Here is a 26,105-nt window from a genome sequence, read left to right on the forward strand (position 1 = left end):
TGCCATTCCACTTGCAAGAGTGTGTGATATTTATCCCAAAGAGTCACAAGATTAACAGTATCAGAAATGTTTGCATCCAAGTCCATAAAATGAATTATATCAATGTAAGTAAATGAAGGTATAAAATAAATGGTCAATGGTTTCAGCCTCTGATGAACAAAGAATGCAAGATTGCACTTCAAATTTAAATCTCTGGTGTAGAAATTCACTAATTTTATTCAATCTTTGTTGACTGATTTTTTTTAATGTCTAAACAAACTAAATAAACAATCTCTCGTCTTTTTCATGACTGAATAAACCGAATAAACAAACTGACCTTAAAGTTCAACACAATTTCATACTGGTTTACTTTGTTTATATTTGGCGGACCCTGCCACCTTTCTAGCTTCAAACAGTGTTCTGGGGACCTTATTTTCCTCTGAGAACAGCTTGTTTGTTCAGCTATGGAAAAAAATGAATATTTGAGTTTGTATTATCATCTTAAATTCTGACTTTGAATTTCTTCTCCAAAACTACATAGTGCCCCTTTAAAAATCCTGTACAGAGCATGAGTTAATGTCTTCAAAGATTTCTCATTATTTTCATATATGTTCATTATTTTGTCATTGCATTTGTATCCATATGTCTCAACTGTATTATCGTGTGAGATGACTTCATTACGTGTCCGGCAGAGAGGGGGCGCTGTAGAGCCGCAGTGTTGCCAGGGAGACGTCTCACAACACCAGGCGCAGTTTCGCAGCAATGGCCACAAGTGTCCCGACTGTGCCTGGACAAAAGTCAGTCGAGCAGCTGAACGCGGTCCTGTGAGGACCGTGTGAGACCCTGTGCTACTTCTGACCGTCCGTGTGTGATTAAAACACACATTTCCAGAGCGTTGGATTGTAAAGGAAAAGACGTTTCCAACCTAAACCTATTCATCTTGCTATCTTTAAAGTGGTGAGTACACGCAGTCTGTTATGGGACAGCTACTGTTAAGCTACGCAGTTAGCGGTACAAGGCTAATAAGCTAATTCCCATGCTATTGTTAACGTGACGTTAAGTTCTACTTTACCCCGTAAAATTAAAAATACTGTTTTTCTAAGTGTGTTTATAAAGTCTACATGTCTGTTTTGGCAAGTTGCTCAGAATAGAGAAGTTATTTCCACACAATAGTAAACGTTCGCGTTAAATCCTCCGGGTGACTCATTGAAATACGTCTATCTTAGCTAGCTTAAAGTTACCTCAAGACAAGCCAGCAACTGCTAGTTTTAAACCACAAAACTATGAATAATGTATGAGAATATTTTCCATTTTCACCTTCCAGGTACATGAATTCATGTGGCTAATTATAGCCAGAAATGTGGTGATGCAGGAAATTCAGTTTACCCATCATTTAAGTGACTTTCAGTGACTATAACGTTATCTTTATAACAAATTCAAAATGGTGGAGATAGGTAAGAGACACGGATAACAAATTAAAACTACTCTTTGAGCTGTAATATGTCTGAGCAAATTAGGGATTAGAGTTGGGAGGAAATCACCTGTTAGGACATGTAACTATTCCAACGAAAACGTAGGGATTGGTATGTTATTAACCCTTACATGTAAGTATGCAAGTTTAGGGCTTGTGCCTGTCACAGTTAACTATAGTAACTTAACTGTTGGGGTATTATTTAATAAGTGTTTTGAAATACCACTGGAGTATCTGTGAGGAAGCATTTCCAAAATCTTTCAACAATATGTCATGTTGTTTTCAACGTACATCACATAACTAAACATTGCTATTGCTGTAGTCTTGTTTTGCATACAAGTCAGCACTGCTATCAAAGGAGGCTTCTCTATCTACCACTATTTTGACTAGAGCCCTACTGATGTATGTGCTGGCTGATATTATAGGCCGATATTGGCCCACACAGATGTATTGTATTGCTGTATATGTTGACCAATATGAAGATATGAAAACTCTTTTTTTTAAAGCGGTTACAATGCAGAAAAAGATGCTTCAAATAATTTCTTATAATTTAATTTCCATTGACATTTACTCTTTCAGTTCCCTGGTGTCATTTGAGACAAAGTTTATTGTTAAGCTCTAAAATATCTCATAAATGTTGGATTTATTGTACATCAGAGTGGTGAGGGTGAAAGGTATGTACATCAGGAGGACAGTGCATGTCAGGACAAGATGGTACTAAGTTCTGAAAAAGTAATCTAGGCTCTAGTGTAGTCCATTTTGTAATTTGAACCCTACTGAGATCCCTTTTGTTTGTCTTAGTTTTTACCTGTTCTCCTGGGGTATGTGATGCCAAATCCACCTCATTCCATTATTTTGTAAGTATTTTGTTTATTATTTTTGGCCTTTTAGTGCCACCTCACCCCATTCAGTTTAGTGTCTGACTGCTTCATCAGTAGGCCTGTATTATCCACCGATATAGCCCTAACAAAGCTATATTAGTTTCAGCATTTATGATGTCTGATATGGGCCAATATGAAAACTTTTTTTTTTTAGAGATTATGACCTAGATAGAGATGCTTGGGGTAATTTCTAATGATTAAATTCCCAGTGATGTTTAGTGTTTGAGTGCACTGTAATTTCTGACAATTAAGGTTATTTTTCTACTGTAAAATATACACCTTCTGTTACACATCTTTGATAACCACGTTAACCCCCAGTTTTGGTCAGGCTCTTGTGCAGTTAGATATAAGCTTGATTGCTACTGTCTGAATTGACATCACATGACACAAATAGCTGTTATATGATTTCAGAGAAATGTTTCACCATTTTTGTAATCTTGCAGTGTCCTTAAACTTGATCAGTTTGGTCTCAGTTAGATATATGGATATCTAATTCACGGCACCAACTGTTCGAATTGCCACTTTTATGTATGTCTTGGTGGGTGTGTGCACTTTCATTCATTCCCAATCTTCCGTCCAGGTCCCTCTGTCCCTTCCCTGCATCCCTCCCAGTGCTGTGGTGGCCACTGAGCCAGAGTAGAGCATGAGATCCCAAGCTTAATTAAGCCCACAGGAACAGATGGCCCGCTGGCAGTCTCTGCTGTTTGTCAGCCGTACTCCGCCACTCTAAACGTAGCTAAATGCTTCCGCACGGGAGGGGTTTGGGAGCTTGGACCAAGAGCTGGAGGGATAGACCTGCCAGACGTAATTAGCTGTGGGAAGTAGGTAGAAGAGGGGGAGGGCTGCCTGCCATGAAGTAGTAGGTGACATGTGTGTATGACTGACTATATGACATGAGCCTCATAGGTAGCTCTTAGGGACAAAGCCATGTTTATCCTTTGGCACATGGGGGTTTCTCTCAGTGCTACAGAAAGGTGTCTTTAACTGTGAAGTAGTAATGAGGGCAGTTTAGCATGTAAGTCTGTTTCACAATTCTGGTTCCAGGAAATACGCATACAGGTGTGTCAAATGCCGGCAATGTATTAAGCAATAGGAGGTTGGCAGAAAGAGAACCCTAACTAAGCCACTGCATGGTATTTAAACTCAAGCTAATGTCATTATGTGAAAGATGAAAGTGTGTGTATCACTGGTCAAAGCAAACATCTCCCATACTACCAAATTTGCTAATCTAGATTAATGCATGTAACACCCTTAAAATAGATCAGTCCCAACAATGGCAGTTCAAGTAGTAGCAGTTATGTGTCCGGCATCACATTTAAATGTAGTATCTTCATTTAGGTGACCATACATAGGCTACAGATGGATGTTTTGATTAAGCTGTTGATAAGGACGGGTAAGTTGGGGACAGGTGTACCCAAGCAAATGGCTGGATGAGGCTGAACTGAAGGGATTTCACGTGACTAAGGCCAGAGAGCTTTCAGTATCAAGAGTTAGATTAGCGGTACGTTAGATGAGAGGAGGTAGGAGCAAATGTTGGCCCTGATCAACAGGTAGTTAAGAAGAAATGTTATAGAACTTTTACATGTTGAGGAATTGTGTCATCTCAAGGCTGTTGAAAGCACACATTAAATAAGAGGTTAACATGGCAGGAAGAGTTACCACTGTTAAACTAATCAATAAAATGGACCATGACAGAGTTAGTGAGGGTGAGAATACAAACAAGATACTTTTCCTGAAATTAAGACTTTACAGATCCACTGGAGGGAAATTCACATGTAGCAGCAGTACATGATATAATGACTAAGTTGTCCCAATACCAGAATTTAAAACTTTACAATATCACTATAATGAATATCTTGGCAAAAATAACACAAGGTACAGAAAAAGTGAATGAACATCTACCGACACGTTTGTCACGAGACTGGCACTGAGTAGCGTGCATGCTCCCTCTAAGGCCCAAGGGTCCCCTTTAATTCAATCAAGCCTAATCCAATGTCAAACTCTATAGCCCTGTGTCAATCTAAATTTTAAACCAACCTTAACTGTTTAACCATAATTTAAGATCAAGATCTAGGATCCGCATCAAATTGTACTCAGTCATAGATACCAGCCACCTTAACATGCAAGTTCCATGTATTATTCCCTGAGAAATTAACAAAAATGTTGAAAAATCTCACAGTGTTAAAGAAAGTGAGGAAAATTGCTGGCTCTGCTCCTTTATCTAGATCTGCACCAAAAGTTAATTGGTCTATTTCAGGCTCAGACCCATCCTCCATCCAAGTTTCGTGGAAATTCATTCAGTAAATTTTGTGTAATCCTGCTGACAACCAACCAAACAACAAAAAAACAGTCACGGGTGAACACATAACCTCCTTGGCAGAGATATTAATTTAACTGTCTGTTCAGTTTTGGGTTGAAAATCTGATTGTAGGTCTTTTTTTAATAGCTTTTGTAAAATAGGCTATAAAAAGTAGAAAGAAATAAAACATTTTAAGCAAACATTGAAACAAAAACTACAGTATTTAAATTAGAACTATAGAAATCAGTTGTGTAATTGCATATCTGCAAACAATGAGTTGTGTCAGGACTTTTATATTGTGGTAAAATTATGTCAATACTTAAATTGACAGATGAGAGTCTGGAGCTTTAATAAAAATGATAATTTTCTCTGATAGCCTTTTGTAGATGCAATCAACATAAAGTACATATTTAAGAGGATAAATTAATCCGGTTTCACCTTTCAGCACTCCTGAAGTATAACAAAAAGGGAATGTGTTGGCAACCAAGGATCAAGAGTTCTCCAGTATCTTTAGTATCATCAATTAAGCAATCAATCACTGTCAGCCTGGAAATCCTTTATTTCCTGTTTATGGTTTCCTAAGGATGCAATAAAAGGTCAACAAGGGAAATTATTTTTTTTAACCATTTCTGAATTGTGTTTACAGTAATTTTTTCTGTGTATTCTTCTAAAAAATTTGTAGGATTTTCAAAAGAATGCTTGACTTTGTTTACCATGTAAACACTTATTTAAAATAAAGTAAAAAAACCCATTTTGACTCTCTGTATTTCAGGATGACAGATTCCAGGAAGAACCTAAGGATTACATCCTCCTCTGGCGTGCTATGGCCTCTGATTTGAGCAGCGCTGGTGCCTCCTAACACCCAAGCAGATCTCAGTAAATTCTGGGGTGGTTTGAGCTGTGCTCTGCTACAGCAGGGATGATCACGTCCCACATGAACGGTTATGTGCAAGAGGCCTCTGGTCAGGCCAAGAGCCACAGAGAGAGGGCAGTGGACTGTCCGGGGGAGGAAAGTAGCCTTGTCAAATCTCCACACTGCAGTGCCCACATGGAGCGGATCCAGCACTACCAGGAGGAGCTGAGGAAGAGGAGAGAGGAGGATGGCAGGGGGAAGCACGACATCGACCCAAACGCTTCACTGAGGCTCAAGAAGTTGTCGCAGAACCCTAAGGTTGGAATTGACAATCCCACCTTCGAGGGGAAGGAAAAGGCCAGCAAAGACACAAGCTCCCAGGATCCTGTAGTTGGTGAGTTGAAAGGAGGAGGGAGTGAGGGTTACGAAGTCTTTATAGAGGTCAGAGAGGGTGGAAGGAGGAAAGAGGGTTACAAAGGAGGAGGATTTCAGACCTCCGAGAAGAATAGAGAGTTGTGAGGTTGTACAAAAAATCAGTGAAAACAAAAGGAGTCAAAACAATGTGGAGGCAGAGCAGAGGGCAGTGGGAGTGGAGGGGGTGATGTTATTTAGGCGCTGTCCACCATTTCCACTGGTTAATGTCTCTGTCCTGACGCTGGAATGAAGAGCAAAGAGCCCATCAGTGGCCACAATAACATAAAATAATTTCTGATTAATTATATTGATGATACAAAGGGGTAGTGCATGTCTAGTACATACAGTGGTACGCCATTTTGTTTAGTTTGAGTGCAAAAAATATTGTTTGAACTATTTCATTTTGTGTGTAGAAAGAAATTGATTACACATTTTTGCTTTAAGTTTAAGAGGATGGGCTCATTACATTTCTTCAGTTTCAAACCAATTTCAGTCACTTAGAACACATACGTTGAGACCCACAGTTCTATTTCTTAATATCACTGGAGGACAAAAATCTCTCCAACAAAGACAAGAATGTCAGAAATACAAGTTTTCATAGATATTTTATTAATGATAATCTGTTTAGCAGATACAGTATTTATTAGGGATGAACTGATTGTGAAATTCTCAACTGGTGAGGAAGTTAAAAATAAAGATTTTGGCCGATAGCCAATGTTAATTACCAATGTTTTTTTTGTTGTTGTTATTGTTTATTTTGTTTTTGGTGTTATTATATCCCTTTTGTGCCAGTGAAAGACAGATATCTTCATTATCAAAAAAATAACTGAACTGTGTTGAAGTCCTTCAGCCCTTCTTTACAAAAGTCACTGCTTCAGAAAACATTTTGGCCTGCTATACAAGTACCTACTCAGTGATAACAATTTAAAAAAATTCAGTACACTAACGCAAAATTGATGTAACAGATTAGATAAACATCGGCTACAGTCATTGTTTAATGCCATCTTCCAACATCTGTCAACATTGGCCGATACCTAGTATTATTATGAGGTCTGTGCCTTAACCGCAGGGGTGGCACCACACTACTTTCTGAGGCGTGGTGCCACCCCTGCTCTTAAGGCACAGACCTCATAATACTAGGATACTAGGTATCGGCCTAGTATTGAGGTAAAGTCTGTGTGACTCAATTGCCTAAGTCCAGTCTCTCTACTATTAACATGTTTACGGCTCAGTCATGAAATCATGACAAGTTCTTCATTACCATCCTAAATATATGGATTTCCACATAATATATGAAGTGACTTTATTAGAGTTAACATAGGTCACCCATAACTTGTTGCATATTACAATACATGCTTTCATTTTATTTTCCATGTGCCTTGTGGTTGGAAACCTTGGACATACAAAATAAACCCATCAGACAAATGACAAGCACAAATTAACTGTAAATGACTCAAGATTTCCTGACTTCCATCATCTGACTCCTGTATTTCTCTGTACTGTCCGCCTCACTGTCTTCTGCCTGTCCTTCAGAACTGGAAGAGTTGGTGCAGGCCCTGAAGTGGGCACAGCACTGCCTGTCGGATACACAGAGCCAGCAGGATGTGGAGCTGATAATGCAGCTCCTTGCCAGGGAGGACTTCAAGAATGCCTACACCATTTACAGCTCTGTAACCCAGCAGAAGAGCAGAGTCAGTCCCAACTCACCGCTCACGGTACAAGCACAGGATCTCTGCCAGGAGGTATGCAGAATCATCATTTTGAATCAACTTGTTAAAGCTGAAAACAAACATTGTGGGGAAGCTCTTTGACTTTGCTGCAGTAGGAAAAGTTACGGAAAAGTGATGGAAATTTAGCTCAGTGGTTTCGGTGTCCAGCTCCAAGAGAAACTTAATCAAGGAAAATAGACTCACTTGTACCCAGAATGATAAATAGCTGACTTTAATTTTTAGACATTTTTAACCATGCCACATACCCAAATCCGCACCTCATGAGACAGGCATTGGTCTCCACAGAGGAGGCAGTTTGTGCAAACAAGCGCTTAGATTGTACTGGCCAATTTGTGGTTTTGGACCTTGTTAAGCTTCTGTTTAGAGGCAAGTACCTCTGCGAGTAAAGCATCTGAACAAGCTCAATGAAGCATAAAAAATCTTTGCTCGAGGTGATGATTAATTCAACAGAGCTTCCCAAAAGAAAGCCGTGCCAGTCTGGATAATTATGAAAATGTAAATTGTCTGGTTAACAAGGTGAATGAAAACAAAAATGAGGGATTTGTTGGATCCAGGCCATGCATGAAAATTGAGTTAAAAGAGGTAGAAGGTCGAAGATTTAAAATCGGACAATTAGGATGGACAAGGAAGGAAAAGGAAGAAGGCATGAACCAAAATGTAAATACTTGGTTGAGTATTCCAATGGTTTGATTTGATGTCCTTCTTCGCCCACTGTTGTTTCCTCTTTATATGACTGTTGACAGTCCTGTTTTCTGCGCTCCAGTACAGAAAGTGACAGAAAACAAGAAACCACCTTCCTGTTCAGGTTTAAGTCGGTGGAAACGTGCCATACCTGACTTCCTTGTTGACAAAACACAAGCCCGTTTGTTTCCACTGAAGCAAAGCAACAGTAATTGACTCGTGTCCTCGCAGAGCCAAGCGAATGCAGTCTGTCACACAGAGCTGGGTCCCTGTGAAAAGACAGAAATTGTGATATGGTTTGCTATGAATTGGGTAGAAGCTCTATACAACAATGACAGACTACACCCACAATAGGTACTTCATTAGGATTAGTGTCAACTTTTGATAGGTGCAACATGGCAAAATGTAATGCAGGCTTTTCAGCGCACTTATACTGGTGCAGTGTGATTTTTAGCTGATGGCTAGATGTGTACGAGTCAGCCTTGTTTTGCAGAAACATGCTGCTATGAGCTGTGTAGAGTTCACTCAAAGGACACAAAGTAGCACTGCTACAAAATTGCTATTCCAGTCTTGACAGGAGTGTTTTGAAGATAGAGGGCCCGGCTGAGATGATCTATTTTTTTTCACACACACACACAACACGTTCTCTCCTTGCGTACAGTAATTCAGCGTGTGCGCTCACCCAGCTCCTGGAGCTCTTAACAACACGTAATAGTTTGAGCTGCAGTGTGTCTAAGTGGCTGTGCTGTGTGACACTCAGATTGGCTGTTGGGTAAACTAATCTCCCAGCAGCCCTCGGTGCAGCACACTGCAGGAAGGAGGCCAGGATCTGGGCAGCCAGAAAAAGAAACTCCATCAGCTTACAGCAGCGTGGGCCGAGGTGCAGCGCTGCTGGGGGAGGGTGGGGGGACATGCGTCACCTTGTTAGTGAGAGCTTCGATTAGTGTACTGGATGAACTAAGCTGCAAACAGGAGATGAAGAGGCAGAGAGACGGAGTAACAGGATACCAAAAGGTCTGCTGTCATGATTCAGTACACAGTCCAAGCCACAAACAATAACATCTTCCCACCAAATGACAACACAAGAACCACATGATTCAAAATAGAACCAGATAATAGAGAGGAGAAAAGGAAGGAAGGAATAAAAATTGAGCAGAGTGGAAAGTCTGAAAAGCCATGGAAGAGAAGTGTAATGTGTCGTAGCAGAGAGGTGCTTTCCAAGTTTATGCTTGTTGAATACAACGTTGAGGAATGAAAAAAATCCTGTTGTGGATTTTAGTTTATTTTATTGTGTAACAGCAAGAACTTAACAAGCTGCTTTACAGCAGAGTGAACATGGAGACATTTTCTGTCTGGAATGTGAAACCCTGCTAAGAGTTACTAGTTTGTATTCAAGTACAAACCTGATTCCAAAAAAAGTTAGGACATTGTGTAAAACATAAACAAAACAGAGTGTGATAATTTGCTAATCCTTTTCATCATATATTCAATTAAAAAAACAGTACAAAGACAATTTATTTTTAAAATTCTACCTCATCAACTTCATCGATTTTTGTAAATATATGGTTATTCAGAATTTGATGGCAGCAACACATTTCAAACAAGTTGGGATAGGGGCAACAAAGACTGGGAATGTTGTGTAATGCTCAAAAAACACAGGTTAAATGGTAACAGGTGATAGTAACATGATTGGGTATGAAAGGATGGGGCGAGGTTCACCATTTTGTGAAACACATGATTGTATAAAGGATATTACTACATGGGCTCACGAACACTTCCTGTCAATTTTATTTATATAGTTCAAAATCACATGCCTCCGTGGGCTTTACAATCTGTACAGTGTACAACACTCTCTGTCCTTAGACCCTTGTTCAAGTAAGGAAAAACTCACCTCCATAAGCCCCTGTAGCAAGGAAAAAAATGGAAGAAACCTCAGATAGAGCCACAGAGGAGGGATCCCTCTCCCAGGACAGATAGAAAAATGTTGTTGATAAACGTTGTTTGTCTGTAGATGATCACATTCTGTTTTTATTTACATTTTACACAGAGTCTCAGCTTACTTGTTTGTTTTTATTTATCTGGCAACTCTGAAAATCCAAACTCTTTCATCATGCAGTTGACTCATTATTAAACTAACAAGACAACATGATTCTTTGGAATGCATGAAAGGGTTAGGAGACGAATAGTTTAGTGTCTAGGCTTCGTGTAGATATTTGTGCAACCCTAACTTTAGGGAAAGTGGAAATGTCAGTGAAATATTAAACACATTGTCGTGAAAAAGGTTATGTAGACCAATGAAGGGTAACAAGAAAAGTAAGATTAATGGATGGTTTGCATGAATTGTAGAACATGTATTTTGAATAGAAAGCAATGCACACAATCATAAGATATTTTCGATGTGAGGGTGCTAACAGAAAGGTCATCATCGTCAGCCACTCATGAGATTTCTGAATGTCTTGTGTTTGGTATATCTCAGAACAGATGTGATGTGTAAAAAGATGACAGTCAGCCCTGAGGTTAAAGCTAAGATATGGGTCACTGAGTCACCAAAATCCAAAGAATGCATCGTCTGGAGAGCATTCATGTATTCATCAAATGTCATTCTGCTTTACAGATGGTAATGTATGATTGGACATTTTGGAGATGTGAGGACATTACTTACAGCTGGGTTACACATTTTCACACAGTCTCTCCTGAAAGACATTCTCAGTGTTTCACCAGGTTGGTCACATGAGAGGTGACAGAAAAACAGCTAGCCAGTCACAGTGTGTGTGAATGCTGAATTGATGGTTTCGGAAAGTTACAAAAATGCTGCCTCCCCAATTTCAGTGCAGGTTGTGGGGTTCCCTAAGCAATTCAACCAGCTCTGACACTAAAATCTGACTTAAATCATCAATTTTAAGAAAAATGATACAACTTGGAATTAAAAGATTAGAGATCCTTTGATCATAGTTGTGATTATATCTAAACATTACCTCAACATAGATCTATGTGTCTGTGTTTCTGCTCAGGTGCAGAAGATTCTCCAGTCCAGCCAACAGAAGGAGGGTTTGGAGCTGCAGGCTCTGCTCACCAATCCTCATCTGCAGGTCAGATGTCGGCTCGCCAGCTTGCCATATTATTATAAAAAAAACAGCTGAGCTTTATAGATAAACTCATGTATTTAGTCGATATGCTGATAATTGGAGAACTGGAAATACAATTAGTGTTGTACAGACTTATTCTAATTGGATAATTGTTCAAATATAAGCAGGTTTCAGCTCCTTAAATGTGAGGATTTGTTGATTTTCCTCCCTTTTTTAAGGAGTTTTTTGAGATAAGCATTTTTCACATTTCTTTTCTTTTTTTTTTCACTTTTTATAGACTAAACGATTAACCTGCTAAACTCAAAAATAATTGGTAGATTAATCAATAATGAAAATAATGGTTAGTTGCAGCCTTCATAAGGATACTGCGGTGCACTGCCAAGGCTGTTGTTGGTACAGCTGACTGACTGGACAATGAAGATGTTCCTCTTTAACACACGCTCCATCATTATGGAAACGATTAGACATCTCAGGTACAGGCAGGCCACTTCTCTGCTGTGTGCAGAGTGGTATTATAAAAAAAACCTTGCACACTTGATTTTGGTTATCTTTGTGTCTATTTAGTGGGACATCTGTTTAGCATTTGGTGTGTCAACATGAAAAGCATCAAACAGATATTCAAATTGCTTTGCTTTGAAGTGTCTCGAGCTGACGACGCTCTCCATTTGTCAGTTCAAGCTTCAGTGATTCTTCAGTAGAAAAAACTGTAACCACATTATCAGACTGTCATCGTCCATTAGAGAGGCAGCAAGGTGAGAAAAGACCTCAGGTGGAAGACTCGGCTGTGATTTTATGGTTGAGGGTCCCGACCTGATCCTTCACTGTGAGAATTACCAATTCTCCCATTGCCCTGTTAACCCCTCCACTGACCTGGATCCATGTAGCCAGCAGGGGCAGTATGATGTGATGCTAGCCTTGCCTTGTGGCACTGAAAGTGGAACAGATTATGTTGGTTTCTCTGCAGGGAGCAGAGGATCACATGAGTCACCCTGTAGTCTGTACAGGTAAACAACCTCATACCCTATACTAATGAAGACAGGTGCATGTGTGAGAGGAATAGGGTCCCCTCAAGTCCACTTGTCTCCCTTTCACCGTTTTCTAGGACATGAGCAGGGTAGCCAAAGGTGTTTGATGATTGATGGTGGTGGATCTCGGCTCCTAAACGCTGGGGGAGATTAAGACGGATTGTGCGTATGCCAAAGCTTAGCCTGGCCTCCGCTCTCTCCGGTCCCCTCTGCTGCCGGATAGAGAAACTAATTTGGACCGACGGTTATTAATTGTGGGGTACAGAGCGCCTGTCACATTAAATGAAGTGAGGGAGCAATCTGTGTTTTATTTCTAGCTTAGAGGTGGGCTTGCTGACTGGTCTTGTTATAAAAGACGTTGGCCGTTGGTAGGCTTCTTGTAGCAGGTGCATGTTTGACTTTTTTTTTTTTTTTATCAGTTTGACAAGTACAGAGTACAAATATATGTGTGTCATGTTGTAAACAATGCTATACAATTGTGGTCATTTTATTTCCACACCAGCCATAGTAGTTCCGACACATCTATACGGACACAATCAGAAGCCGTTCATGCATTCTCACGCTGCCTTCTTCTTTATTTTCTGTCTATTGTGTGTTCGTAAAATGTCTATGTGCGTACTGTCTGTCTCTTTGTGTGTCTCTGTGTTTGTTTTATGTGGCAGGCACTGATGCAGGTCCATGACAGTGTGGCGGTGCAGGAAATTGCAGAGGAAAATGTGACCCAGTATGTTGGAGAGACAGTTAAACTGGTGCGGCTGGAAAAGGCCCGCGACACTCCACTGGTGAGACGGCATCTATTAATGACTACTATTACCTTCTTCCTCTTATTGCTGTGTGCATACATCTCTCTGTATTTTTTCAGCTTGTGAATGCTGTACTTCATCATAACTGCTCTTGTGAGAAGCCACTCAGAGAGACAAGGCAGTGAGAAACAAGTAAATACGGTTGGCACTGTATATAATTACAGTACAGTGAAATTTGTAAAATGTCCACACAGCAGTCAAATTCACAACAACAAAGAACAAAGATGAACCATTAGGACCTAGCTAGATCTGAAGCATCTGTGTTATTTATTGTAGGTTTTATGTTTATTGTGTCCAGTAAAAAAGAAAAAGCCTCTATTTTCCTCTCTCACCATCTTCCCCTACTCACATTTATCATGTGGGTGTGTCAGTGTCAGTGTACCCACAAACCAACAGGGCAGAAAAATGCCTGTCAGTGTGAGCTCCAGGCCCATTTGAAACCATTGGCACTGACACAGTGACTGCCTATACATGCACAAAATACTCTAAAAGACAATATTCCTGCTGAAAATCCACCAATATTCCCATGCAGCTATGTATACTCCAATTAATGAGCACAGTCTCCCTCTGTCAATCTTTTTTCCATATTCTGAATGTGCTGTATACATGTCCAGTGCTTCTAAAACCCTAAATATATTAGCATATACCTCTTAATCGTAAAATGCTACATTCGGAAAAAAGGCCTCATACAGAATATCCAGACAGGATATGCTGTATTGTCATATTCAGCATAGTGGTGGAAAGATAGTGTGCATGTAAATGTAGTGAATGATGTTCACTGTATGAGACACACTCCTTTGCATTCAAACTGTTGCCTCTTCTCCTTGTATCTGTCTGTTCACTGTCATTTTAGGGAATATTATTAGTTTTAAGTGTAGCATGAGTTATCCAATGTCCTGCTTGTTTTGTGAGATCGCCTGTCATCTACAATAAATGAGCTGTGGTCGTTTCTGGCCTTCAGGGTGCGACGGTACGTAACGACATGGACAGTGTGGTGGTGAGTCGTGTGGTGAAAGGTGGAGCAGCAGAGAGTAGCGGCCTTCTGAGCGAGGGAGATGAGATCCTGGAGATCAACGGGATTTCCATTCGGGGGAAACACGTCAATGAAGTCCACGACTTACTGGTGAGGACCAGTGGTCTTTTGATTATTTACAATAACCCATGGAAATAAAATGATGGTAAAGTGTCTTTGTTATAGTGTACACAGAGGTGCTTAAAATGTCTAAACTAAAATTATGTGGTCATTGCCATAAAAGACATTAGAATTTATTCATAAATACTTCAGCCATCTTTTCCTCCTTAGCTGGTGATGTTATGTTTCATTCACGCTCAACAGCAAAATTAAGATGTTGAGTTGTGGACACATAATATATACATTAATTTTAAGAGATCACAGTTATCTTAACAGAAAGATTTTCCTTTTCCTATGCCAATTTAAATGTGATTTAACATAAATACATATTCTGAAAGTGTAATATACAACCAACTGCATAGCAATGAAACCCTGCTAAACGTCTGAGGCCCTGTGTAAATACAGTCAGTAAAAGGTATTGTTTTATGGAAATGTGATCTCTGTCATGTTTAATTCATTACATTCCATCTTATTTTCCGTCAGCAACAAATGCACGGCACTCTGACCTTCCTCCTCATCCCGAGCTCTCAGATTAAACCTGCCCCACACAGACAGACTGTGGTAAGTCTCTAATGATGTGGGTGTGTGTGCGTGCGTGGGATCGCCTGTCTGCATGCATGCCATGCCAACCTTGACACTGTAAACCCTGTCCTCAGATGCACGTACGAGCTTACTTTGATTACGACCCCTCGGATGACCCCTTTGTGCCATGTCGGGAGCTGGGCCTGTCCTTCCAGAAGGGAGACATCCTCCACGTCATCAGCCAGGATGACCCCAACTGGTGGCAGGCCTACAGGGACGGCGATGAGGACAACCAGCCCCTGGCTGGACTCATTCCAGGTAGGGACCAGAGCAGAGCTGAATATCAATATGTAGTTTATTGCTTCACAAGGGCAGATAACTGCAAGGACAAACTGCTACGAATACTAAAAATCAAAAAGATTCATATCCTGTTATTATATATGTATGCGCTTTGTAGTATCACCTTCTTTATTTTAACATAACAAATGGAAAATCTAACTACAGCACACGCATGCTAATGTATATTTCATCACACCAGTCTTACATATGCTTTTTGCATTTTGCCTATTTGGTATTTTAACCACCTGTGCAGTGCAGTCAGCTGAAAAATAGAGAGAGGAGCAACAAAGAGTTGCATGCAAATGAGGGTCTTTGACGTTGTATTGAGAATAAACGTCTGAGATCAGGTTTTCCTTTCAGCTCAAGGTCACTTGGTTAATAAAGCAGTTATTCCATCAGCAAGTGCAAATGAAATGCAAGACAGAAATGTGCAAATACGTGATAATTCTATATTAATTTGAATACACTGGTTGAAATTGTGCCATCATTTCACACATTTAGATCAAAATAAAAAATCTAAATGTAATCTTGCCAGAATATATAAGAAAAAACACAGCACAAGTTCACAGCCTGTCGTACACGTAGGATCCACATCTGCATGATAGTTACTCAGATCTTTTAAACCTGTGTAAATTACATTAAAAAATCAAAATGTCTCAGTACCTCTAAAAAGATATTGATCAGAAAAATTCATGAAACGCACATAAAATAAACTGTGATACCTGCTTATTAATAATGAATAAACTTAACATCACTTCTCATGATACATTGCCCAGTTGATTATTAATTCCATCCCTAGTCGTACGTGGGAATGCAGTCACAGTAAAGTACTTAAAAGTTGTCTGTGACTAATAACCTACCCGGCACTTCCATCCTGGCATGAAACACCACCCGTCTGGCATGTCAGAGAAGATTAAAACAGACACCTAAGAATTATTTGTGATTACTCTCTGACCTTGGCCTGTTGTGGCTGGAAGAAAATGAGGTTAAGCACTGAAAATGGAAAGCGGCCATCTTTATGCCTGTTCCTCGACACGTCTGGAAAGTCTAATCCATTAAAACTTACATTTTTAAACACATTGGGCTTCTCAAGTTTAAAATGCACTGCACTTGACCTGTGTATCTATATTTACAGTGTTGGATAGCTGATCTGTTTCTCTTTGCTCTCCTCTTTATTTAGGGAAAAGCTTCCAGCAGCAGAGGGAGACCTTGAAGAAAACTATAACAGACAGGAGTCGAGAGCACCAAGGTGAGCTTAACATGTGCAACACACACTATGTGGTGAGAAAATACAAGATGTAATTTGCAAACTCAAACATTTTGCATCCACACTGACTCATTAAAATAGAATTTGTGGCATCCAGTTGGTTGTAACAAAGTGAAATGAAAAAGCAAACATTTTTTGACTTGTCGTTTCTGCAGGGAAGCATTGGTATCCAAAGAAAAGCAAGAAACAAAGGAAGAAGAGCATGTCTAACATGAGCAAAAATACTGGTAAGACTACTTTTACTCTTTTTGTGTCTCTTCAGAGGCTTAACGGTTTGAGAAGTGGTTTGCGTGATTGAGAACATGCACCCTCCTCTTCAACAGTCAAGAAGTTAAGAAGCTACACCTTTAACCCACAAAACTCCAGTTGTCGCTTCTCATTTGCCACCAGCGAAAGAGTGCTTGTGTGCTGGGCAGCTTCCAAGTGTCCACACTTTGTCACACGTTAGCTGGACCTGACACGTCTTGTCGTTTTCAGCAGCAGGCTGTCCAGACTCGGTGTGTCACAGGTCAGATTAGTCTGTCGTCTTCACAGGCAGGATCAACAGGTGCCCAGCAGGTGCCTAAATGGCTTGAAGGGGCCTTTGGTGTTATTGGTTCACACATAGAAACACGTATACACTCAGACATACACCCTGCTCAGTGTCCAGCAGTAAAAGAGTGTGATTTTACATTGTTAAAAAAGACAGTGTGCCCACAAAATAGTGTGATAGTTGGGGTTCATTTCCACCTTCCAAGAGAGGTGGAAGGTCAGCGTTGGTTACAGAACAGCAGCCCAGGAGCTAAAAAGGATTTGGTATGTTTGGTCAGGGATTCTTCATTAACCACTCTCGACTGTCCCTTCAGACTACGATGACATTCTGACCTATGAGGAGATGTCGCTCTATCACCAGCCAGCCAGTCGTAAACGCCCCATCGCTCTGATTGGTCCGACAAACAGCGGTCACGATGAGCTGCGTCGGAGGCTATTGTCCATCGAACCGGAAAAGTTTGCCGTCGCCGTTCCACGTAAGTCAAAACGTGGAGACACTGCAGTATCAAGTATTCATCAACAATTCATGATTTAACACACATAACCTAACTGTGACTGCACAAAACTGACCACTTAAGAAGGACTCGCTGTGGTTTTTTGATTGAGGATTTTTCATACTAAGTCAAATTAATTGTCCTTTTTCATGGGTCAGACACAACCAGAAACTCAAGGATACATGAGCGGAATGGGCGCGAGTACCACTTTATCAGTCGGTCTGCCTTTGAAGCCGACTTAGCAGGCGGGAAGTTCATCGAGTCCGGGGAATATGAGAAGAACATGTACGGCACCAGCACCGACTCGGTTCGACATGTCATCAACTCTGGGCGTATCTGTTTGCTCAGCCTCCACACCAGGGTAAGACACTGATGGCAACATTGTTTCTGTCTAACATGTTAATTACAAGCCCACATCATCCCTCTGCCTTGATTTTAACCATTGTGGCTTGGCAGGAACATAATTACACATTTTCATATCCTGAACAAAATTGAAATAGTTTTTTGTTGTTGTTGTTGAAGACGCAATAGTAGTGCTTGGTTTTGTATATTTTCAGTCCTGTTTTTCTTCATTGTTCTGGTCTTTCCTTCCGTTTCATATATTTGTATCTCCCTGTTCTTCCCCTTGTCAGTCACTGCAGGTATTGAGGTCTTCCAACCTGAAGCCCTATGTCATCTTCATCGCTCCTCCTTCTCAGGAACGACTACGCACTCTGCTGGCCACAGAGGGGAAGACACCAAAGGTAACTGCAGTACAGTGTTGAAGTTAATATGCACATTGTACATTACCTTACATTTATTTATTTTTATTTTCTGCTTTTTTTCATTTAGAGGATAGTTTGCAAGACATTAACATAATGACTTGAAACCTTCCGTCACATTATCCTTTTTTCTTTTTGTTAAAACAATATGTATCCTGACAAATCTTCTGTAACTATTAACATCCTGGAAAAAGCGTTATATTGGGAAAAAAAACATGTTGGGAGGCAGTCCAATAAGTTATATTATTTAGAAAAAACGATTGGGTAGGTGACCAAACAAACCTACTCTTAGACAGCAGAACTGTGTGTGAGATTATTTAAAGGAGAAAACAAATTAAACACAATGACCAAGGATCTATAAACTAATAGCTATTAACTATTATGTATACCTCACCTTTATGTAGCTGAAGCTTTTATCCAAAGCAACTTACTGTAAGTACATCCAGCTATGTGGAAACAACCCAAAACGAATCATGCAACCACATCAACTTTACATTCATTAAGAAACAAATAGGAGATTGCCATGGACATTTGAAACACTATAGTTTGGAACCCATGCATGAAGTTATTTTCATAACAAAGGCAACATCTTAAAGAATATGTTAAGAAAAAGGTTTTATAGTCCACAAAACATTTCTGGAGCTTCACAGCAAAACGGCAAACAGCATTGCAAACAACTGAAGTAGACGGGAACTTGAAACATAAAATGGTTCCATACAGCTTGTAGATTTATGTCCATTAGTCATTTTAAAAGACTCAGCACCCTCTCACTATTTTTAAGGCTAAATGTCTCGTTTGTGTTTGCACAGCCTGAAGATCTGAAGGAAGTTATCGAAAAGGCCCGCGAGATGGAGCACACTTTCGGCCACTTCTTCGACGCGACCATCGTGAACATGGATCCAGACCAGGCTTTCCACGAGCTGCGCAGGCTGATAGACAAGCTAGACACTGAGCCACAGTGGGTGCCCACCTCCTGGCTGTGCTAGAGGTCACAGGGTCCAACCACAGGGAGCCTCAGGGTAGGAGGAGGTAAACAAAAGAGCAACTATGAATGTTCCTGGTTGGCGACTGAAAGAATGCAGGATGGACAGTGCTGATTGTCACTGGATTTTCACTTGCACATTCTCCTCGTTTGTAGAGGAGGTGATCTTTACCACGTGTTGCAGGGATGGACTGAAGTTTCTTACATTTCTTTTTGTTGATGTGTTTACGTGTATCTTTTTCTGTTTTTTGTTTTTTTTCTGTTCAGTTTTATGCAAAGTCATTTATCAAACAAATAGAAATATTTCTATCCTATTCGTCATAGTTATTTATAATTGTAAATATATATTTTCTAGACAAAAAGGATATTTTATTGTTACATTTTGTTTAAGTGTGATAAACCAAACGGTACACTCAACTGAGAGTGTTAACGTCACAAATATAAAATGACTTCCTGATAAAGCAAACAGATCTGAAGCACTTGTGCTGAAAGTGACTGCAGTGTAACGTCTTCCAGTCAGAAACACAGAAGAACAATCTGCTGTAACCTGCACAGTTTTGGAGTACTTCCTCTACACTAGTGTCAGTATTATTTATGTAGTCTCATGTCTCATTTACGCTGTGATAGGAAACCTCAAATCTAAAGTATTGTCTTTAGCTGGTTGTAATTGCTATCAGTATATCATGCAGCAAAGTACTGCTGAGATCAATTCACTTAGTGTAACTCCAACAAATACTGTATGCTTTCCTTGCAGGGTACTTATTAAAAGCACAATTCTGGAGAAGTGTTAATAAAAACCGATACATATGTGAACAAGTGATGTAAATCCTGAATGCATTGATTTCACCTTGTAATCTTATGATAGAGAACATCATTTTAAGTCAGTTGGTAATATTTGTGTTGCAACACAAATGTGCTCTAAGGCTGGGATGCACCAAACATTAAAGTACAATATAAAATATAATTTAATGTGAAGAAATAACACTTTTGACATAATGATGTCTACTGAAGTTAGCATGCTAACCAGCTAGCCTTATCCTGACCCGGCCCAAAGCTGCTGTGCTAGTGGTGTAAACACCGACACTCCCCTGGTGCCCCAGGCTCCCAATTCGGACCACTAGATGCACAGCTAACCGAGCTAGCAAGCTTACAGCAGCTCCAGTAAGTAGCAATTAGCAGTAACTGTTGCGATATGCTGCCCCATGTTTGATGGCCAATTCTTACGTATTGCACCTTTAAATCATGGTTTAACTTTTGATTTTGTTGCACCAAAGTTTAAAACTATCCTAACATTAAGAAAGATTAAATGTAATCCTCTCTTTAAAACTTCAGTTTAGATACTTACTATAAACTAAGATCAAATTGTTGCACCATATCTTTAAACTCAAATTTGAACTATGATCCAGTACTAAGTTTAAACTCACACTTTGATAATGAAGTGAGCCAAATTTTTATCAAGATAGTAGTTTAACAAGGAAACTGTTACAGAGCTGAACAGGAGGATTGGAACGACATGCAAGAAATGCAGCTGAACCACCAATACTCCCAACTCCTGGTGGCCCTGAGAGCCCGGGTCAGCAAGTCTTTCTCAAAGTAGATTAAATGAGAGCTCTCTGCTGAGCCATTATGAATAGACTAACTAGCTTTTTAGCAAGCTAGCAAACAATGTAACATTTTACACTTAACTAGGTCCCAACAGCACGCACACTTGTTATAATTATTTTAATTCAGGGAAAAGATACTATATTAAATGTCAGTTTAAATCTATTAACTTGGATTTACTAAACCTAGAGGTTTTTTTACTAAACTCTGATTAGAACCAATCTCTGATTAAGATCTGGTGCAACCCAGTCTTACTGAACTGTTGGAAAGTCCTGCAGTAGCTGAAGATAATGTGTTAAATGTTGCATTCTGGTGCAAGATGGCTGCCATTCATCACCTAGCTGTTACCGAAACACTTGGACAAAACGTTTCCCAGCACATGTTGAATAATTTCATCCCAGCCCCCTTTTTTTCTTATTTAATCTTCCATGTTGGAGCAAAAGCCTGTGTGACTGATTGTAAACTGTTCCAACATTTAAAAGCTAGAATCATTGCAAGAAATACAATCAGTGGTTGGATATTGATAACATCTTTATTTGGATGGGTGCTGGGCTTTGTTGACTTGCGCACCAAGTGTTACAGCAGGGTTTCATCAGGAGTTTCTGGTACAATGGTAAACATCCTCTAATGAGGTAACAACAACCCCGTGATATGAGGTCGGCAGCGGGACGGGCCTCCACAACACAGACTCACACACTCTCTGACATCTACAACCACCTTAAGCTTTACAGCATGCAAGGGCTCGAAATGTTGTGAGGAAATATCTACAAGTCACAGGGAATGCTTCTTGAATTTCACACACAATCCATGTGTAAACATATTTATATTCTTATTACTTAGATTATCATAGTGAACCGACTCCCTCGTGGGGCTCTGTACAGTGACAGATCTGCAAACACGCAGCACCTTCCAGCACTGAAACAACAGAACAAATCACAGCCAAGTACACAAAAAAACAACTTTCATCACTTGCATGAGAAGACAGAGACGTGGCCTGAGAGGCACAGAATAAATAGGGTGATGATGGGTGAAGTCGGCGTTTGTTCACTCGAACAGCAGGTCTTCATCCGTCTCCTCCGTCAGCATGTTGGCCGGCTCTGCGATAGGCCCAAGCTTAGCCAAGCGTGCGGCGATCTCCTTTTCTGTCCTTTCCCTGAGCTGCTTCTTCTTCTCTTGGATCTTCTTCAGCCTGGAGGACGAGGGCATATTTTCATTGTTTTAACAAAACGAAAACGTGAACTGAACCTAATACTGTCTTTTTACTTGATTACTTGGATGTATCTGTTACCGGCAACATGCAGATAAACTTAACTCAATCTAATAGCCATATTCCTACATGAAACCTACCTTTATACTTACCTGCAATGCTTCAATAAAAAATACATTGATTTGGCCAAAAAATAGGTCTTAAATTTGGTTTCAAACAATCTTGAAAAGGTTTCTAAACGTATTCACCTGTAGAACTCCTCTCGTTCTCTCTCGTCCAGCTCTGTGACGATGTAGGTGAGGGTGCGGTCAATCCGGGGAATAATCACTGCAAAGTGGGACAAAGAGAGAAAGATGAGCTACAGTAACAGTCTCTGAGGAAAAAGGGAACAATTGTGTGAAAAGCTGTGAGTTTACCATGCTCGATGGCGTTCACACGGCGGTTGGTGATCTTGATGGCTTCATCCAGAGTGACAAAAGATGTCTGAAGACAGAAAGCGGGCAGAATGTGTCAGAATTTCTCTATTACACATTTATCTACTGTTATTTTACAAGCATTTCATTTAAAAACATCCAAGTTCTAGTGATAAGACAAAAATTCAATTTCAGTCGAATACAAAATCTACTATTTGCTATTTTAAGAAGTAGTCATGATGCAAAATGGCCGTTTTCAGGATGTAACATTATTATTTTCCTTATTATTGGGTCATGATTATGGATGCGTCAACATTTTAATGCTGATCATGTGTTTTGTATGTAAAATCTCAATCTGCAAAGTAACCAGTACCCATAGCTGTAAAATAAAAGTGGTGAATAAAAAGTACAATATTTCTTTCTAATTTGTTTTGCAGTAGAAGTATAAAGTACAGGGTTCCTTCAGCTTTTTAAGGGTAATATTCAAGCACTTTCAAGGTACCCAAACCAAAACTTTCCAGACTCTTGAAGCCTTTATTGTCAAATCTAAATGATTACAAATTGCGAAAGAGAATTTAATTTCAAGTATTAAAAAATGTTTTGGTTTATATGAGTGATTGTGTCCATGAAACACTTGTATGTGTTTGAAAAATTAGTCATTTTCAAGAAATATATTAAAATTTAAGCATATTGCTCACCTTGAAAACATATTAGTTAAGAATTTGAGCATTTTCCAAACTTTCAAGACTTTGTAATCCTGAATGTAACATAAATTGGCAACACTAAAAATAAAAATAGTGCTTAATAAGGTGAATGAACCTAGTATATTTTCCTCACAGCGCCCCCTACCTGTAAGGAGGCCAACTCCACCAGCAGCTCCACAGCTCTGGCGTAGTTCCTCTTCAACCTGGAGAGCTGCTCTCCTCCTCTGGCCAGACCAGTCAGCTCATAACCTGAGAAACACAGTGAGGGTGAGGGGGACTCACTACGATCATCCACAAAAACAAAATGTAATCTAAACTTGACTCACTGTCACCGCCTTCTTGGTAGTGCTCAAAAACTGGAAGGGTAACACCTGGAAGAGAGAAAAACATCTACATAAGAACTCGTCTCATCAACAGTGATCGTTAGAAATAAATAAATAAATGATATTTTTTGTGCTAACCTGCCACGTTGTCTTTCTTGGCTCGGACCTTCACTTGGGCTTTGTTGACATTCTGGATTATAGTTGTGCTGTGGACAGAATTACAGATGGGAGTTACAGATGCAGCCGTACTAAACACAACATCACATCACATCACATGATCTTTCTCTGGTTCTCACCTGAAGTCTCCAGCTGCAAATTTGGCTTCAGCCAGAGAGAAGGCCGCCTCTCTCATCACCTCTCCCATCTTAGTCTTAGTCTATGGAAGAGAGACAACAGAGCAAAGTCGACCTTTAGAAAAGCATTCAGAGATACTAAAAAAATAAATGCATGGGAGTGAGCGGTCAAATCGTTTTTTTTTAACTGACTTCGATAATTTTGCGGAGGATCTGACGGAAGCGCATGGAGAGAGCGTCGGATTTCTTCTTCAGCAGGTTGCGGCCGGTCTGAGCTCCTTTCAGCCGAGCCTTCATGATGGTCTGAGCCCTGCAAGCCCAAACAGAACAAACTCACTCTGGATGCTTCAGTATACAGGATTTAACCAGTATACAGGACTCAGATGAAAAATACATATTTTAAATGGTCTTCAACATAGGCAATTTGAAAAAATGTTATGAGGGGATCTTGTGAGGTTTCAGCTCATGTTTAAATAATTATGCTTTTAAAAAGTGGCAGGGACAAAATTGGTCTCATCTGAAAGTAATGGGGACATGTCCCCGGCATCCCCAGTGTAAATGACACCTAAGACAGAGGTCAGACACATTTTTTATTAAAGCTGGAGCAAATGTTCTTCCTGTCTAGCTCTTTATAAAAAAAAAGCAGCTGTATGTGAATCTATTCAGGACACAGATATGCTTGTATTGTTTATGTTAAGATTTGGTCTCTCTTTTGCTTTCACTCAGCTGTGTGGCTTCGTAAATGGACATATTGACCATTTATCGATTATTTTTATATATTTTTTGGGTGTGTGTGTGACTGTGTCATTTTTCTTACTAGTTTTCAAGCAGCCTTAGTTGCTTCAATTGCTCCTGCGACAGACTCAGTTTGGTGGAAAATGTATGCACAGTCAGATCACAGCAAGTTATTGTGACATTATATTCTCGCTTTTGTGACAGTTGTGACATTAAATATACTCGCTGTGACATTAGGGATAGACTGAACATCGACCAATATTCAGCTTTTTTTCCCGGGGCATTGTTTTTTGTGTCTGATTGCTGATAAAATAAATTAACTTCAGAAATGCGTTACTTTGGCTCTGATACTGATGAAGCATTTGTCTTTAGTCACCACTCTATCTCCCGTCCATAACACTATCTGATCATAACAGCCTATCAACACTGAGTAATCTGAATCTGCAAAGTAACGACTAACTAAAGTTATCAAATACATGTCGAGGATCAGAGGTATAAAGTAGCAGAGAATGAAAATACTGAAGTAAAGTACCTTAAAAAAATGTACTTACTCCACCACTTTAACGCTAAGATTTTTATTTTTTCGGCAAATGAAGATCAGCTCCGATTTTTAGTTACTTATAATCGGTATCAGCTCTGAAAAAAACATATCAGTCGTTCCCTGCAAAAGATCATTACCACACAGTTGTAAACATATTTATGTGTAAATTTACCTCCAAAACACAAATATGTGTGTATATTTTATGAAATCATCATTTTTATTTCATTCAGACTAGTAAAACTCCACAATCTTCCACCCTGGTGACTGTAGAAGTAGTCGATCTACATCAAAGTCCAAACTCACTGATATTTGTAATCAAGGACTGTACAAATATCATCCAATTACCGATCAAAAACATCTCCCATCTCTAGAAAAGGGCTTGGAATAAGCTGACGTGACTGAATCAATACAGTTCAATGATTAGTCCTTAAAGACTACACAGGGAACTCGGTAAATATTCAAGTTACACAACGTTAAAATCAAGACTTTTGCTGTCTGGAGGTCAGTATGCTTCAGACTGACAGCTCACACTGGGATCATGTTGGAAACATCACATGACAGAAGGAGTCTTCCTCTTTTACACAGCAGCCTGGCACACTAATGGAGTATATTTAGGTTTGAATCACACTGCATAACAAGTCTGTGATCCCTTCGTGTGATATTAGCATCAGATAAGAGCAGGAAATCATCAATCTGAGAGGCTGGAAAGCAATAAATCATACAAGACAGTGTTATAATATCTGGTTAAGAAGCTACAGAGGGTTAGCAACTAGCTAGCAAACAAGCTGCTTACATTCTGGAGGGGAATACGTCGATCCTTTCTTTTCCAGACATCTTCTCGTCCTTTGGTCGACAATTGCCGTCTTCTGTTTACTTCCGTTACCTTAGATTAACGCTAACACGTTAGCTTGTGTTCTACTTGATTACTTTATGCAAAATCGCTGTTTTCCGTGCAGGATTAGAGGCAGCGATCGAGCTGATGGTCGTGATCTTGTCCGACTCTCCGTACGGTGATGATCAGCTGGCCTCTGGTCATG

At 39.8% G+C, this 26,105-nt stretch overlaps 2 protein-coding genes across 5 annotated transcripts; one reads left to right on the forward strand and one right to left on the reverse strand.

The window, feature by feature from the left end:
- The first annotated feature begins 747 nt into the window (after positions 1-747).
- On the forward strand, positions 748-20,068 carry pals1b (protein associated with LIN7 1, MAGUK p55 family member b). 4 transcript variants are annotated; one of them, XM_073492222.1, is made up of 15 exons: positions 748-936; positions 2,252-2,307; positions 5,403-5,877; positions 7,431-7,639; positions 11,320-11,397; positions 13,094-13,201; positions 14,184-14,345; positions 14,838-14,915; positions 15,011-15,194; positions 16,396-16,464; positions 16,638-16,709; positions 17,328-17,489; positions 17,666-17,868; positions 18,140-18,250; positions 19,078-20,068. In XM_073492222.1, exons 3-15 carry the CDS (start codon positions 5,550-5,552, stop codon positions 19,252-19,254), a joined length of 1,941 nt encoding a protein of 646 aa, XP_073348323.1. In that variant the 5' UTR covers positions 748-936; positions 2,252-2,307; positions 5,403-5,549; the 3' UTR covers positions 19,255-20,068. The 4 variants fall into 4 exon arrangements, with proteins under 4 accessions (XP_073348323.1, XP_073348322.1, XP_073348324.1 ...); XM_073492221.1 differs by having other exon boundaries at positions 13,082-13,201; positions 19,078-19,350; XM_073492223.1 differs by lacking the exon at positions 11,320-11,397 and having other exon boundaries at positions 13,082-13,201; positions 19,078-19,350.
- A 1,297-nt stretch (positions 20,069-21,365) lies between these two features.
- On the reverse strand, positions 21,366-26,083 carry atp6v1d (ATPase H+ transporting V1 subunit D). Its single transcript, XM_073493523.1, has 9 exons — positions 25,862-26,083; positions 23,985-24,102; positions 23,796-23,875; positions 23,638-23,705; positions 23,503-23,547; positions 23,322-23,425; positions 22,476-22,542; positions 22,308-22,386; positions 21,366-22,041 (listed from the first exon to the last, which is right to left on the reverse strand). The coding sequence occupies exons 1-9, from the start codon at positions 25,900-25,902 to the stop codon at positions 21,897-21,899; spliced, it is 747 nt and encodes a 248-aa protein (XP_073349624.1). The 5' UTR covers positions 25,903-26,083; the 3' UTR covers positions 21,366-21,896.
- Between the last annotated feature and the right edge of the window lie 22 nt (positions 26,084-26,105).

Source organism: Pagrus major, chromosome 22, assembly GCF_040436345.1.
Source record: "Pagrus major chromosome 22, Pma_NU_1.0".
In the NCBI taxonomy this organism is placed as follows: Eukaryota; Metazoa; Chordata; class Actinopteri; order Spariformes; family Sparidae; genus Pagrus; species Pagrus major.